Source organism: Aspergillus melleus (genome assembly GCF_016097325.1).
Source record: "Aspergillus melleus strain CBS 546.65 chromosome Unknown contig9, whole genome shotgun sequence".
Taxonomy (NCBI): Eukaryota; Fungi; Ascomycota; class Eurotiomycetes; order Eurotiales; family Aspergillaceae; genus Aspergillus; species Aspergillus melleus.
In genome coordinates, this window is record NW_025763378.1 from 1,004,280 (window position 1) to 1,020,468 (window position 16,189).

The window sequence follows — 16,189 nt, forward strand, 5'->3', positions numbered from 1 at the left end:
TGATGTTGATGCGCCGTTGGATGCCGTCAAACGGCAACTTCACAATAAGGTTTGTTGTCTCTGCCGAGAATGCGGCACTTCTTTTGTCCTGTTTTTGTTTGCCCTAAATCCTTCATTCTCCCTACGAGAGGAAAGAAACATAAGCTTGACACGTCTCTAGTATAATACTTTTGAGGTCATGAGGTACGAAGTAAGCAGCTACCCTTAGAACATATATTACGCAGGGTACCAGGGATAGCCTGCCGAAGTGGTTATAGTTATAAATCACCAACCATGGAACGACCCCGCTGCTAAGGTACAGTGGTCTGAAGGCTACATGGAACATGTCCACATCGTTGGCCGGTGGTTTAAGTGGTAACGTTTTCACGGTGGGAGGTATATCTATAACTTCACAAGGCTCGTGCTGCCCTGACTGGCTCCCAGCCATCTCTCTTCAGACAAGATTGACCAAGTGTTCCTCCGTGCCGCTGTCAACATATACCAGGAAGTAGGGCATAGGAGGGTGCCGGCCATTCTTTTCCATGTATACTCCGCCCAGGCCATCCGCCCCTTGCCCCTGTGTTATGCGTGCGATGAGGAGTCCAGGAGATCCACCAGTCTTTCTTGTAGATATCGAGAAGATCACGATGTATCTCGGGGGAGCAGTTAATGTGATTAATCATGTGCTACCTAGTTATTGTGGTGTGATTACAACCGAGAAGAAAATTCAGAGACACTAGAAGGTATTCCTCGGTTCAACATAACGTACTATATGCGCGATAAGGTACGTATCCTGGGCATTGCTAGGAACTGTGTGCTTCGGTGGTGAGTAGTCTCTAACCACAAGGGCATCTTTACATGTGCCATGTTATACTAGGCCTTGCTGCCGAGTACGATAAGACATAAATGATGACGCTCTCGTCTGATGATATTCGGCGTTGATATTCCAAGGTAGGGAATACTACTAAGATATTGGCGCGGGAATATATACTAGAATAGCCCTTCACTAAAAAGAGTCAATCCTTTTTAATATAGTATCAGCATACCGTTGCACATTACCGTCACCCATCTATTTACCTGGGAGGTGTGTTTCTCGAATCAGGAATCTCCCGATCGCTTGCTTGCTACGTCTTGATATTCTTCGAGGCGTGGCGTTGTGATTGATGATTTGGACACAACACTAGATTCCGTGAATACTGTGGCTCGAAGTATATATAGAGACAAGAAACACCGAAGCCGAAGGTTCCAACGATCATTGCAACCCAGCTGCAATATCGGTGGGATACAACAAGCCCCTGCTACCCTCGAGATCTCAACCTCCTTGAGTGACGCAGCGGAGGTTTTGTGCTGGTAGCATTTCAGGACTCACGCCATCCGTCATGAGTGGTACTTACGATGTAGTTGACAGTGTTCAATATTCTGTGTCTGGTTGTGTAGCCAAAATAAAAAGCTTCTTTCACCAATCAGGGCAAGATGGCCGAGCGGTCTAAGGCGCTAGGGTCAGGTATCTGACCTCCCATATTCATACGAATATTCCTAGTCTCGAAAGGGGCGTGGGTTCGAATCCCACTCTTGTCATTGCTTTTTGGTTATATTTTTGGCCGATTCTCTTTCAGTCCGACACTCGATTGATCATTTTCCTTTTTGCCTCCTGGTTCTAGGAATGACGAAGCCAAGAAGTCGGCCTAGCACCCTTTCCCGGATGTGTTTTGTTATACAGCCTCCATTTCAGCGTTCCCAGCAACACCTCGTTGCCATCAACGCCCTCACAGTACGAATCACCTTAGAATGCTCCTTCTATAGCAGCCGCCGCTGCATATATAACCCCTGCGTACTCTCGAGTCTCCTTCAAGATTCCCATTGCTTGCCTCGGCAGCCTGTATGACAGACCTCCCTGCATACTATGGATCAACTTCAAACGGAAAGTCTCCAATAGCTGGCAGATCCGAGGAGACGAGCACTGGACTGGCACGGACGGAAATGATTGTGCCATCGACGGCATCATTTTGCGTCCAATTGGCGTTTGATGCCACGTGAATGGTCGCGAAGGTCATGATCCGGCAGCGTAGACCTGTAGGTCCAAGAAGCGTTGCCTTACTCTGTGGATAAGGATGGGAATCGGGATTGGCTGCTGATCGCAGACGAGGCATAAGAAGTCCAGAGCTAGGGTTGCATCTTTACGAGAGGTGGATAGGGGGCATGGTGTTGCTGTAGGCCTGGATGGAAAGTGTTGGGTGGTAGGTCGACAAAGTGTGGAGGCGCCAGTAGATGCATGCAAGAAGCAACATTGATTAGTTACAGTCATCGCAAGGCTGTAGAATTAGACACTTCGTGTGTTTTCATGGGATCATTGAGTTGATTGCACTGGATTGTTTGAAAGTATCATCCCTTGTCCCCAGATCCTAGGGCTGGATAAGTCATGTCGGTTCATCAAGTGCCGTCAAGTCAGCCAGCATCTCTGCTGCATTCAAGCCCCCAACAATTAGTATCAGGCTCTGCAGAACTTCATCACAAGGGCTATACAAGACGTGACTCGAACCAGCTGCATCATGAACCATTTCCTGATAGACCCTGCCAGGGCGAGTCTCGCCCCGACAACCAGGCACCAGATGAGGGCTCCTGGCAGGTGAGCCCAAGGTCGATCATGATCTGGGTGTCGGAGACTTGTTCGCAAAGCGACCAGGCTTTCAAACCAATCCATTGAATTGGGATTGTAGGATACAGACCTCGACCAGCTGAAGAGAAGGGCCGCATGGAGTATGGCCTCTGCCTTTGTATCATCACTGTTCGCAATGGACGGTCTGATCGCAACCAACTCGCAACAGACTGCCATGTGCTGGGCGATACAACATCTTCGGAATCCAGCTGGAGATGAATGACTAGCGCATTCTTTGAAATAAACAACATTCGGGAGAAATGGCCTAGAATCATGGCCAGCAAAGGGGTGGTTGGTTCCGGAGAAGTGCTGTGATTTCGACCAAAGGTGAAGATCCCTAGGTCCAGAGGCTGGTTAATGATGGGAAAGATACCACTGGACTAGGAATTGTGATATATAGACGTGTCAATCTTTAAAACCTTCTGCAATTGTTCGATTCTGAAGAATGTTAGAAAGGTACGGAAAGTTTACGCAATTGCATACATACAGCGGCATGCTTTTCGCTAGATGTCCTTCGAACCCCAAGGCATACATGCCTCCGCGCATGCGAATCAGCTCATATACGACCTGTTTATGCTGGGAAAAGGAATTGTAATCCTCATTGACTAGCTGGAGCACGACGTTAGTGTTCCATGTCCGAGTGGAGGAGGTTTCTACACACATCAAAACATCAGGATTGAAACCAAAGCAGCGATAATGGCATCGCTGCTGGCTTCTTGGCAATTGCCTAACGACCCATTTATCAACCTCCAGGTGATAACGACCTGGCCTAGAGTCAAATCGCTGATCTCTCCTGTATTATTGAGGTCGTCCCATGTTGATGCTGTAAGGATCTTAGCACTCATGAACGGCGCACAAGAAACTGCAGCAAGGATCACGATGCGAAAAGAAGGATGAACATCGCGGCTGTAGTACAAGTATTGATCCAGAACTCGTAAGGCTATTGTTAACGATATGGTTCGTTTGCAGTTGTCCGATCTTCGATAGACCCACAGCGCTGCATTCGCTGATGACCGATGTGCGCTAGAGATAGCATGGAAGGCACCGGCGGACAATCAATCTCGTAATGAGGACTCATCCATGTCAAGGGCTGTCATATTCGTGTCTGTCGACGGCTATCTTGTTGATGGCGTCGTTTTGTGATGTGCGAACGCACTCGGCTTATTCGCTCGCCCTTCCCTCGTTGGGGATTTCCCGTGATGACGACGAAGGGTGAGTCTCTGGCCTCGTTCTCGTCCATGGCATAGCAGTAAAAGTGGGTGTCTTATTATGTCAGTTTCACGAAGAGGTATTCTACCGGGATGATGATGGCTGGTAAGAAATAAATTGTGTTCAACATCGAATTGAAGCTCTCAGAGGACAGATACAGATCAGTCGATCGAAGTGGATCGCCGTGGGCCTCGTGGGTCACCAACACGCTATGCGATGCGTCTAATTTAGTGCACATGCCGAATTGGGCTTAAACAGGCTGTGCCCTTGGATTGGGATGCCTTCAAGGTGATATATTTATCTTGACATTAGGGGATAATAAGCAAATGGCACATGAGTGTGAAATGGTATATAAGCAGGCATGGACTCATCCGATGATTCTTGTCTTGAAACCCCCCCCATCTTGCAGGATCGACTAAATTTCCAGCGCCGAAATGCCCGTTCCTCCCACGTACCTTGATTCTCGGACCGGTTGGTTTAGTGAGTAAAGAAGCAACCCATAATCATGGCAAATACTATAATCTAACACAGATAGTTACCAGCTGCTCCTCCGGCCTTGGAAAGGCATCTGCAAAGAGGATTTATAGTGCCGGGCACCGTGTTATAGCGATGGCTCGCAACATTGCAGCGCTTTCATACTTGCCTGATGGGCCGACGGTGCTCAAACTCAGCCTGGACGTTACTTCCGCAGAGGAAATTGTTCGATCCCTTACGCAGACCATGAATTACTTCTGTGGTATTGACGTGGTTATCAACAATGCTGGGTACGGTCTAATGGGCGACACTGAGGCTATCGAAGAGGCAGACGCTCGACATCAGCTCGAAACCAACTTCTGGGGACCTGTGCATACCACGCAGGAGGCAATGAGGGTATTTCGCGAAGTGAATCCTCGCGGTCAGGGAGGAACGATCATTCGAATCTCTTCTATAAGCGCGTGAGGTACGCCTGCATCTGTGCATTCACCGAAAGATCAAATAGACTGACATTGTCGGCAGTAAATTTGCCCTTGAAGGGTATACCGAGTCGGTTGCGAAGGAGATGAATCCCGAATGGAACATCAAGTTCTTGATCGTTGCACCGGGAGGTGTGCGCACGAATTTTGCAGGTTCAGGCCTCAAGCTTGCTTTTCGACATCCAGCATATGAGTCTCCCACCAGCCAATTTAGCCAGTTAAGGGAGTATATCACTAATCCGGCTTCCCAGGATACATGGAGTGACCCGGATGTATGTGCTCAGTTGTTGTTTGACGCGGTGACTGGGCAGATTGAGAAGCCCCTGCCAACGCGGTTGCTCATGGGTGCCGAAACCAGTCCCTTGATCTAGGCCGATATTCAACGGACGTTGAGCGAGATCGAAGCCTGGAGTGAGGAGGCAGCCCGGTGCTCACCGAAGGGCGGTGCACGCTGAGACTTGTGAGTAAAGTACTGTACTATGAGTCTGAATAGCCTGTGTTATTTGAGTTCCAGGGCGTCGGAGGCCAGGATGAGGCACTTCCTTGTATGAGCCTTTCCTCTCTTTTCAAGTCCCACCCGCTTAAACCATTGGAAACTATTTCGTACGGAGGCATGTCCCGGATCAGCGAGAAAGCGTTGCTGTATCGGGTATGGACAATGACACAGTGGAAGGCCTTGAATAAGCGAGCAGAAGGGGTCGTTCTAAACCAGCTCTGAGCAGGTATACCTTATCGTAAAAAGAGTGGCTGGCTTGTAGAATCAACACATCTTTAGAAGACATTGCGTTTCGCCGGGAGGATATATTATGCCAATACAAAAAGATTGATAGTCCATTTGCTGTTCTCGCCTTTCATGACGTGGGAGTTCCAAAAAACCCTTCAGACAAGGGGTCGAGGTTGTGTACGCCGCACTCTCGATCGGCGCGAAGGATGAGCTTGGCAGTGCAATCGAGGCGATGACCATATCATACCACTTGGGATCTACATTGAATCGCATTTAGATGCAGCTGATACAAAGCGGTTCCGATGGAGATAAAAAAAGGTGGATCACACCCATAGGAGGGTGATCATTAGTTCCTCCAGGCGGAGAGCTCATCTCAGGACGACGACCGATTCGACGATGGATCCGAAACTCGGAGCAGGGAATAGATAGGTAGGCTAGGGGTCGAAATGGTGTGATAGATCCAATTTGCCGTTCCTGCCGAAACGCTTGGAGTGAAAATAAAACTTGGCCTTTATGGCTCACCAAGCGAGAGGATTCGATGAGGCTGCAGTGTAGAGATTGTTTTGACTATACAGAACCATACATTGTGAGTATAGAGCTGTTGACCACTTCAAGATCTGACATCATCATTCTTTGTCATCCAACGGTCGCTCCCGCCCATGGTTCTGGGTTTCTTCACAAGATTTTGTTTTAGAAACGACCCATAAAGTATACTCGGTGTAATGATAGATTAAAAAGAGGGAAATGAACAGAGGCTAGAGGGCTGGTGGAGAGGTGATGTGTAGAGGGGAGGCAGCAATAATCGCAGCCTTGTCAGTCGGCCTCGCCGTGAATTAATCTGCTAAAGAAAAAGTGAATGTTGACTGGTCCAAAACCCCCCAATATAAAAAGGTCCTCGGGAATCTCTTGATTATTGACTCCCCACCTCCTTTCCCCCCGTGACGTCCCAAAGCCATTCAGCCTTCGCTTTAGTCACCCTTTCATCGCAACCAGTCATCCAACTCCAAGCCCCCTCTCTCTCCCTCCACCTCCTCTTCTCTTCCTTCCCTCCTCCATCCTCCAACAAGCTAATCAACCTACCTCACCTGCTCCTCTTTTTCCCTTTCCGACCCCCTAATACCCATTGATCGGCTGAGGACTAGTGCTGCACTGTCCCCGCCACCCTCCCCCCCCATCCCTTGGGAATCTTCTTATTGGTAAGCTGTGCTTTGTGTTGGTTCGCGAAAAAGAAGAGGGTCTCGACATCGGAGACCTACTTTTTTTTCGTGTCAGCACATACCGGCTTGCCATAAAGATTTCTCTTTCACCACGCCTCCTTTAAAGAGAAAGAGAAAGGCGGCGGACGCGGAGCTTCCAGCAAAAGACCTCACCTCACTCGCCACCAAGGCTCCCCTCGTCCGTTCGCGAACCGCCACCAGTCCTACCTCAGACCACGCACCTCACAAGAAGACCAAACTCGTCGATCAGGAACTCGGTACAGATTCAGACTCGGGAACTTCAGGGGGATTTTCGGTTTCCGACCGGAAGAAGGAGCTTAATCTGGTTACTCCGGCTTCGACCAGCATGGAGTCGGACGATGATTTTATGAGCGTCGCCTCGAGTGCCGAGGACTTCCTGGGGACCCAAGGCAGTGATGATGACAGTTTAGGCGAAGGTGCGTAATTTTGAGTTTACAACCTCACTCCGCCGATAAACTAACTTTCCCGCTTCTCGGTTGCTAGACTTCGGCGATGATTTCGACGGGGGATTCTCCAAAGACAAAGATATCATCGCAACGTCTCGAAAGCCATACGAGGTCGAGTTCAAAGTCTTGAGTCCGGAGGATATTGAGCGGGAACAAAGTCAGCAGATCAACGAGGTGTCAACGATTCTGGGGTTGCCGCCGGAGTCGGCGGCCATCCTTCTACGATATGGTCGGTGGAATCGAGAAAAATTGATCGAGTCGTATATGGATCGCTCGGAGGAGACGTTAGAGGAGGCTGGCCTAGGGACGTATTTCCAAGCGACGCCAAAAACCGAAGTTGTGCCAAATTTCATGTGTGATATCTGCTGCGAGGACGGCGACGATCTCGAGACGTATGCGATGCGCTGTGGGCATCGATTCTGTGTTGACTGCTATCGACATTATCTTGGACAGAAGATACGTGAGGAAGGGGAGGCGGCCAGGATAGAGTGCCCCGGCGATACTTGTCATATGATTGTGGACTCGAAAACCCTAAGCCTTCTCGTCACGGACGATCTCAAGGAAAGGTAAGGAATTCCGTTTTTGAGCACGACCCTACCCCTCTAGGTGGCAATGATTGCTGACGCGGGACTCAAAAGGTATCAAACCTTGTTGATCCGAACCTACGTGGACGACAAGGACAATCTGAAGTGGTGCCCAGCCCCGAATTGCGAGTACGCCGTTGACTGCCCCGTCAAGCAACGTGATTTGCGTCGGATCGTCCCTACGGTTCAGTGTTTCTGCAAGCACTATTTCTGTTTCGGCTGCACATTAAATGACCACCAACCGTCGCCGTGCTGCTTAGTGAAAATGTGGCTGCAGAAGTGTGAGGATGACTCGGAGACGGCCAACTGGATCTCGGCCAACACGAAGGAATGCCCCCGATGCCACTCGACGATTGAGAAGAACGGAGGATGTAATCATATGACCTGCCGGAAATGCAGGCACGAATTCTGCTGGATGTGCATGGGTCTCTGGTCCGAGCATGGTACCAGCTGGTACAACTGCAACCGTTACGAGGAAAAGTCCGGGTCCGAGGCGCGTACCGAACAGGCCAAGTCGCGAGCCTCGCTGGAGAGGTATCTGCACTACTACAACCGATATGCCAACCACGAGCAATCGGCCAAACTTGATAAGGATCTTTTTCTTAAGACGGAGAAGAAGATGACCAGCCTGCAATCGCAGTCAGGCCTCTCGTGGATCGAGGTGCAATTCTTGGAAACCGCATCTCAGGCGCTTCAGCAATGCCGGCAGACGCTGAAATGGACCTATGCCTTTGCCTATTATCTGGCCCGAAACAACCTGACCGAGATCTTTGAGGATAATCAGAAGGACCTCGAGCTCGCCGTGGAAAGCCTGAGTGAAATGTTTGAGAAGCCGGTGCCGGAGCTGGCGAACCTCAAGGTAGATATTCTGGACAAAACGGCGTATTGCAACAAACGGCGAGTGATTTTGTTGAGCGATACTGCGGAGAACCTCAAAAATGGTAAGTGCGACCTGACACTTGAAATGGGAACCGATATTAACCGTGGTCTGTGTAGGGGAATGGACATTTAACGTGGAGTGGTAAAGTATACAAATAGACGCTGATCGGACCTATTACTACCGTCGGGGCCGAGGGTGCTCGGGCGACCAGGGGGCACAGAAGGGCCGATGGATCTCACGACGTGCATGACCGACTTAGTAGAGCATATGATTTCCGCATCTCCCACCCCGATTTTTTTTCTTTTTTTTCTTGGCCGGCTAGGGATCGAGGGATGCCAAAGATGTTAAATGCATGGTAATTTTTTCATTGAATGTAACAATTAGTCTCCCGGGCGATATTCATTTAGCAGATATGATACGAGCTGAGCTTTTTCTTTTCTCGTATTTCCGATCTATTGGGTCTTCGGTTCCTTATGTTGTTATTATTACCATATTTTCTGTCTTCTGTCCTTTGCGAGACTGAACTTTTCCGTGTTGGCTGACGGAGATCGGAGTCTGGTTTTGCACCGTGGCGTATGGAGTATATAACTCAAATTTAGGGGTAATTATTCAGTTGTGAAAGAGTTCTTATGTCTGGGGGAAGACAATTCTGCAATCTGCAATCGACATGCATCCTGCACTCTGTAACTACGGAGGACACTGCAGGCTTCGAATGTTCTCCTAAACTTCGATGGAAATTGAAGGCAGGAACCTGTTAGTCACGGATTGTCATTCCTGAACTGGCAGCGGTTCCTCGGAGGTCCACGGCAGTTCGCTTTAGGGTTAGCGAGGATCAGATAAGAAACTAGTTTGGGTCCTCCGCGGGATGCCTGGACTAGTTTCTAGAAGGAGTAGATTTTCAGGTTACCTCCGGGGTTCGGCGCTTCTTCTGGATGACAGGAGGATCCAGTCTGTCCTCGAGAACCTGTCAGAATGAGTTGCCCATGATAATTTTTCCGTACCACAGTGAACAGGCGTGGTTGACTCCAATCCTGAACACTCCGTCATCGGACGTGTTCTAGCCTCAGAGCGCTGATTCAGCAGGGACGATAACTAAGGAACGGAATGAACCTTTTTCTATTGAATTCTTTTACTTCTGTTATTTTTTACTTTCTTCTGCATTACGAAGTGTATGATATCTCAGATAAAGAGTTTTCATTCTACCGGTGACCCTGAGGATCCGCAGGAATCAGATAAAAACGAAAGCGCCGATGGCCGACGAGGAGGAACTAGTGAAAAGAACACGATTAAACGATAAATCCGAGCCGTAATTTGATACGCTCCGTGACGGTACCGTAACATCTCCTCCGTATCGTTCTTTTATTTGATTTTATTTTATTTTATCATTCTCTTTCCTCGCTGCCTCCGACCAGCTCGCCTCTTTTCTTTCCTCCTCCTCCTCCTCCTCCTCTCCCTATCTCTATCCTCCTTGGCAATTTGTAATTATTCTTCTAAGAGGTTTTGTGGTTGAGACGGGTCTCATCTACTGCTGTCTACTTCAACCCTGTTTTATTTTTTCTTGCCTACCTACTGCCTCGGAGTCGGTTTAACCTCTCATCCTTCAGCTTTCCGCTCCGCACTTCCGTTTTCTTCTCCGGCACGCTGCGAGCTTTCCCTCCATACCTCTCTCCTCCTCTACTCCCCCTTCTTATAATCCGCCTAATTGCAGCCCCGGCTGCTTCTCCAGCTATCCGAGCTTCATGGCGACCCCCGAGCAAGTTCCTGGGCAAGAATTCGAGTAGGTGGCGGCTCTTCCCTGTCTTTTGTTATGCCTGATCAACTTTTTTTCCACCCGGCCAATTCCTCTACCTAGACGCATTCTCTCTCGCCAAAGAGGGTTTGCTTCCTGCGACATTCTCTCGGTCGCTCTTGATCACCGATTGCGCCGTTCTCATCTTACCTGTGTCGACGGCATTTCGAACATATGTTGTTGCGATCGGATGCTAACCTGGATTGCTTGATAGTTATGAAGCCCTCCCTTCGAATTATGGCCTCGGTCGGAACATGTTAGCTGGCGCGTTCGCTGGTATTGCGGTATGCTTAGCGAAACACAGGATGGGTATGGGGAGTGATGCTGACCGGTAGCCAAGGAACATGCTGTGATGTACCCGGTAGATCTGTTGAAGGTACGTTGGTCCCGACTACGTGTCTTGCGCTTCAATGACCGTCCTTCTGGGTGTCGGTTGTTGCGCGGCCCTCGGGCTAGTTGCTAACTAGAAATTTCTCGGCGACAGACTCGCATGCAAATCCTGCACCCTACGAGCGGAGGCCTCTACACGGGGCTGACGAATGCGGTTTCTACCATTTACCGGATCGAAGGCTGGCGGACATTATGGAAGGGCGTTTCAAGTGTGATTGTTGGCGCTGGTGAGTGGTGACTATAATGGCTGGTCTGTGGTGATGGTCGGAGAGGCTAATGGCATTTTTTCTCCTCTACCGATAGGTCCCGCCCACGCCGTGTATTTTGGCACATACGAGGTCGTTAAGGATCTTGCGGGTGGAAATGTCGATGATGGGCACCATCCGATGGCTGCAGGTGAGTGAGCTCCTTTTTTGGGTCCTGTGGTTAATACCCCCCTTACGGATTGCTGATTCGTGACCTCGGTTAGCTCTAAGTGGTGCCTCCGCGACCATCGCCAGCGATGCATTGATGAACCCCTTTGACGGTGCGTAATTATCGACATGGACGATTCTATCAAGCCTGAAAACCATGGACAAAACCTGACCGACCACAGTGATCAAGCAGCGGATGCAAGTACATGGATCTGTGCACAAGACCCTTATCCAATGCGCTAAGACCGTCTACCGGACGGAGGGGCTCCAGGCGTTCTATGTGTCTTATCCTACCACCCTGTGCATGACCGTTCCTTTCACCGCCACCCAATTTGTTGCATACGAGTCTCTCTCGAAAGTCATGAACCCCTCTCAGGATTACGACCCGTTCACCCACTGTATTGCCGGTGGTTTGGCGGGAGCTTTCGCCGCCGGTCTGACCACGCCTCTGGACGTGGTGAAGACCCTTCTCCAAACTCGAGGCCTGGCGCAGAACGAGGAGATTCGGTCGGCCAAGGGTCTGTTCAACGCGGCTGCCATCATCAAGCGGCAGTTTGGCTGGAGTGGGTTCCTACGTGGCGCTCGCCCCCGCATTATTTCTACGATGCCCAGCACGGCCATTTGCTGGTAGGTTTTCTCCATTCTGCTTTTTCCCCCCCACCAAAATCAAAATATCTAACCTCTATTATAGGACTTCCTACGAAATGGCCAAGGCCTACTTCAAGGGCCGCGGGGACTAAACCGCTGCTTCCACCAACTGACCCGATCGCATGAATCTAACTCGCTACATCTCTAGCACTCCCCTTCTTTGGCCTTAGCTGAAGCTCTCCGCCGACGAACATAAAATTGAAGAAAAAAGAAGTAAAAAACCCCCCAACACAATGGAGAAGATCGAAAATTAAGAAAATCAACAATGGCAACTAAAAAATACTTGAAATCCCCCCTCTTTACATCGCATGCATACGGGCAGCATCGGAATGTGAACACGCAAGTATGGGCCGCATCGACGCTGAACGAGACGGTCGTGGGTGCTATAGTGGCTCATTCTTTTCATTCTCCCAGTCTTTGACCGACCGCGAAACCTCCGAGACATTCGCAGGTCGGAAAGGTCGGTGCGAGGACAGGGAGGATTTTCGGAGGGGGATGTTTCTCCCATTCTCTGGTCGACCCGTTGGGCCATATGTATAAATGTTTTGTTGGATGAGTGCATTTATTTGGGATTGTTTCTGGCATAGTGGACCGAACCGAACCGATATACTGGGTGAGCTATTCTTGGATCGGTGCTGCAGGGCCCGATGTGTTTCCGTGCTATATTGTACCGGCGTTTGGAACGCAGGGGATCTCTGGAGGCTTTGATTTTTTTTATTTTTCTACTTTCATTCTGGTTGATATGAGTGAGAGATGCCCCTTGTGTTTTCATTTTCATTTTCATTTTATTTCCTTTTTTTGTCTTGTTCTCTTTTTCTGGTACAGGTCGGATTGCGAAACATGTATTCATAGATGGGATGGACGATATAAGGCACCAGCCAGGCTGGATGATATCCAAGAAGTACTTTATAATACTGACATACACCGGACCAACGTTCCAGGCGAAGTCGAGGAGAATTGGAGTCGTAGAAGTACAGTAGCATCGACATTTGCCATCGTGGGGCTCCAAGACATCGACGTCACGGGAAAGGCAGAAGGGCGAAAAAAACGGAAAAAAGAACAGTTGCGGTTCCCCCTCACAACTCTTTCTTCTCTCTCTCTTCCTCTCTGCCTCCCTCGGCTCCCCGTCTCTCCTCACTCTACCCTCCGCGCTTGACTTCTTATCCCATTGGACTCCGTTACTTCCACAAGGCCTACGCCTTCCCCAATCCCCGTCTCTCTACTGTCCCGTCGCGCCAATTGCATGGCGTGCGGGCACATCCGATGATGCGCCCCAAGCCGGCGTCTTCGCTGCAGAAGACCTATGACGATTGCTATCTGATGTGCTCCACCGCCGTTTATTTCGAGGGACAGGTTGGTCGCCTCTCGTTCGCGATACCCCTCCTTTTACACCAGTGACTTCGTATTGCATACTGATTGACTTTCTCCCGTTTGGTCAGAACAACGAACAAGAAGCCTTGAAGTCTTGGCGATCCGCTCTCGAGACGATCTACTATCACAACGCTTATCGAGTTCCCTCCAAGTATTCCCCCAAGAACGAGACCGAAAAGGCCCTCCAGGAATCGATCCGCCAGCTGGAACTCCAATGTCGGGAGCGAGTTGACCTTCTCGAAGCCCTTCGCCAAAGCCGAAAAGATTCTTCGGGGAAGTCGCCCCCGTCCACGACGCCCGGTTGGATTGGAGAGGGAACCGTCCCCGCGGTCGGATATACCGATCTCTCCAAACCGCCCACCATCCCCGGTCGCCCTGCTCCTCTGCCTGCTGCGACCACCCCGAGCTCCGAATCGAGTCGCAACGATCTCCCCGGCCCTAGGCCTAACCCTCCGGCCATGCGCAAGTCGTATTCTTCCTCAGGGAAGACTGATTCTTCCCGGACATCGAGTCCCGAGCGACGGAAGATGATGCCGTCGACGCTGCGCTCGAACGAGGTTAAGAAGCCCGCCAAGAAAAAATTGAGTCCCCGACGGAAGGACTTGCGGCCGGCTGCAGCGTCTCAAGCCGCGGGTCTGGCATGGGGGAGCTTGTATATGCCCCCTCCGCCGGACAAGACCGCCAGCGAGGCGGCCGCGGCATCTTCTCGTCGCAGCGCTGCGGGAGAATCTGCTTCTCGGAAGGATTTGGATTCGCCTCGATCAACGCCTGGGGAGGAAAGCCCTTCGAAGTCGATCGGTCGCGCGAGCGAACTCGGAGAAGAGCGTCGCGCTGTACGAAAAACTCGCGCGCCGGATCAGGCAGCAGCCCGGCGGTCGCCCGCGAAACTGTCCGCAACCTCAACACCCCGGCCAACGCACCGTTCCCCGGCCGAGAGCCAGCAGCGTTCTACTGCTCGTACCCAATCCGCCGCACGCCCGGTGGATTCGAGGAGCCCGTCCTTCCCGTCGCAATCATCGCCAAAGCCTTCGGTCAAGCCGAAGCCGGTGGCATTGAGGTCGAATTTCCCTCCGCTGAGCCCTGGGAGGTCCCCCGGTGCAACGGAACCCGTAGAGCAGTCACCGCCCAAGTCTACATCTCGACCGCGAGGGGCTCCTACGTCACGGAATGAGGCACTAAGCCAAAGCGTGGATCGCATGGCGATATCCACAGGCAGCCCCAGTCGGCGCCCGCTACCTGCCAAACGCGCTATCACGCCGCCTTCCAGCGACCCAGATTCTACGGATCCGAAATCGACCGACATGGATGAGGAAGACGCTGAAGAAGAGGATGAAGATGACGCTTTTACGGATATTCTGAACAAGCTACCGAAAGGTGTGGAGATGATGACCGCTAAACAGATTCTTAACGACATCGTAGTTCGCGGCGACGAAGTCCACTGGGACGACATTGCCGGCTTAGATGGAGCCAAAAAGGCCCTCAAGGAGGCCGTCGTCTACCCGTTTCTCCGACCGGATTTATTTTCCGGACTACGAGAACCGGCGCGAGGGATGCTCCTTTTCGGTCCTCCAGGCACTGGCAAGACAATGCTCGCCCGCGCAGTGGCGACAGAGTCCCATTCGACCTTCTTCTCCGTGTCGGCGTCAACGTTGACCTCCAAATGGCACGGAGAGAGCGAGAAGCTTGTGCGCGCCTTATTTGGATTGGCCAAGGCGCTGGCGCCATCAATCATCTTCGTCGATGAGATCGATTCACTGTTGTCTGCTCGCTCGTCGGGCACCGAGAACGAGGCCTCGCGCCGATCCAAGACCGAATTTCTGATCCAGTGGTCCGATCTGCAGCGCGCGGCGGCCGGTCGTGAACAGCCCGGCAAAGATAAAAAGTCCAGCGGCGACGCCAGCCGAGTGCTCGTACTCGCTGCCACCAACATGCCGTGGGACATAGACGAGGCAGCGCGTCGCCGTTTTGTCCGCCGTCAATACATTCCTCTGCCGGAGCACGACGTGCGAGAACAGCAACTCCGTACCTTATTGGGCCATCAGGTGCACGACCTGACAGACTCCGATATCGAAGCCTTAGTTCAATCTACAGAAGGTACCATCCAGTCCCTGTCTGTGCCACCTAGTATTAGTAGCTAACCAACCAACCAGGTTTCTCCGGCTCAGATATCACTGCCCTCGCCAAAGACGCCGCCATGGGACCGCTCCGCAACCTTGGCGAAGCCCTCCTCCACACGCCCATGGATCAAATCCGACCCATCCGGTCTCAGGATTTCCAAGCTAGTCTGTCTTCCATTCGTCCCAGCGTCAGCCGCGAGGGTCTCAAAGAATATGAAGACTGGGCTAGACAGTTTGGTGAACGGGGAGGGTAGTTCTCTTGTTTTGTTTTGATCATCGTCACGTTTTCCTTCTCTCCTCATCCCTATAACTTTGTGGTTTTTTCATGGGGAGGTTTTTGTTTCTAGCTATATTCATGGATCGGCGAATTGGATGGTCTGGTCTGGTCTGGTCTGGTCTGGTATGGCATAGGTATGGTATAGGTCCGGTCGGACGGGTGCATCATTTGGTTTTTGTTTTTATGTCTACCTACCTGCTCAGGTACATGTTTGACAGTTTATTTGATGTTGGCCGGTTGTTAACTTTGCTTTCCCGGAGTGCTTTTGGGCTGGATGGATTGGATTGGATTTCTCTGGGTTCATGAGCCAATGGGATTGTATGTATCATATGGATGAATGCATGAATGATGGATTCTGGTGTATGTTCTTGAAGTAAGTATTTTCAACAAACAGGTCCTATGATGGCTGTCGAGGATCCTGGTTTATACTTGTGGGCTTCGGGCTTCTCGAATGCTAGGAGTCTTCGTGATAATCCACTTTATAAAGGAATCAGTATCTTTTGAATATGATCATA

At 50.8% G+C, this 16,189-nt stretch overlaps 5 protein-coding genes and 1 non-coding gene across 6 annotated transcripts; all 6 read left to right on the forward strand.

Annotated features, from left to right (window-relative positions):
• The first annotated feature begins 1,446 nt into the window (after nt 1–1,446).
• On the forward strand, nt 1,447–1,557 carry LDX57_013002. Its single transcript has one exon. It is a non-coding gene; the product is annotated as a tRNA-Leu (tRNA).
• Nucleotides 1,558–4,453: 2,896 nt separating this feature from the next.
• Nucleotides 4,454–4,783, forward strand: LDX57_013003 (uncharacterized protein; the record flags this gene model as incomplete). Its single annotated transcript, XM_046094752.1, has 1 exon — nt 4,454–4,783. One exon carries the CDS (start codon nt 4,454–4,456, stop codon nt 4,781–4,783), a length of 330 nt encoding a protein of 109 aa, XP_045950731.1.
• Nucleotides 4,784–4,883: 100 nt separating this feature from the next.
• On the forward strand, nt 4,884–5,168 carry LDX57_013004 (uncharacterized protein; the record flags this gene model as incomplete). The annotated part of the gene is made up of 1 exon (XM_046094753.1): nt 4,884–5,168. The coding sequence occupies one exon, from the start codon at nt 4,884–4,886 to the stop codon at nt 5,166–5,168; it is 285 nt and encodes a 94-aa protein (XP_045950732.1).
• Nucleotides 5,169–7,084: 1,916 nt separating this feature from the next.
• Nucleotides 7,085–8,814, forward strand: LDX57_013005 (RING finger protein; the record flags this gene model as incomplete). Its single annotated transcript, XM_046094754.1, has 4 exons — nt 7,085–7,175; nt 7,243–7,771; nt 7,844–8,730; nt 8,786–8,814. 4 exons carry the CDS (start codon nt 7,085–7,087, stop codon nt 8,812–8,814), a joined length of 1,536 nt encoding a protein of 511 aa, XP_045950733.1.
• Nucleotides 8,815–10,408: 1,594 nt separating this feature from the next.
• Nucleotides 10,409–12,001, forward strand: mrsA (putative mitochondrial carrier protein; the record flags this gene model as incomplete). Its single annotated transcript, XM_046094755.1, has 8 exons — nt 10,409–10,446; nt 10,673–10,742; nt 10,799–10,834; nt 10,943–11,075; nt 11,152–11,244; nt 11,318–11,374; nt 11,444–11,888; nt 11,953–12,001. The coding sequence occupies 8 exons, from the start codon at nt 10,409–10,411 to the stop codon at nt 11,999–12,001; spliced, it is 921 nt and encodes a 306-aa protein (XP_045950734.1).
• A 1,171-nt stretch (nt 12,002–13,172) lies between these two features.
• LDX57_013007 (putative AAA family ATPase) lies at nt 13,173–15,651 on the forward strand (the record flags this gene model as incomplete). The annotated part of the gene is made up of 3 exons (XM_046094756.1): nt 13,173–13,262; nt 13,349–15,374; nt 15,431–15,651. 3 exons carry the CDS (start codon nt 13,173–13,175, stop codon nt 15,649–15,651), a joined length of 2,337 nt encoding a protein of 778 aa, XP_045950735.1.
• Nucleotides 15,652–16,189: the final 538 nt, after the last annotated feature.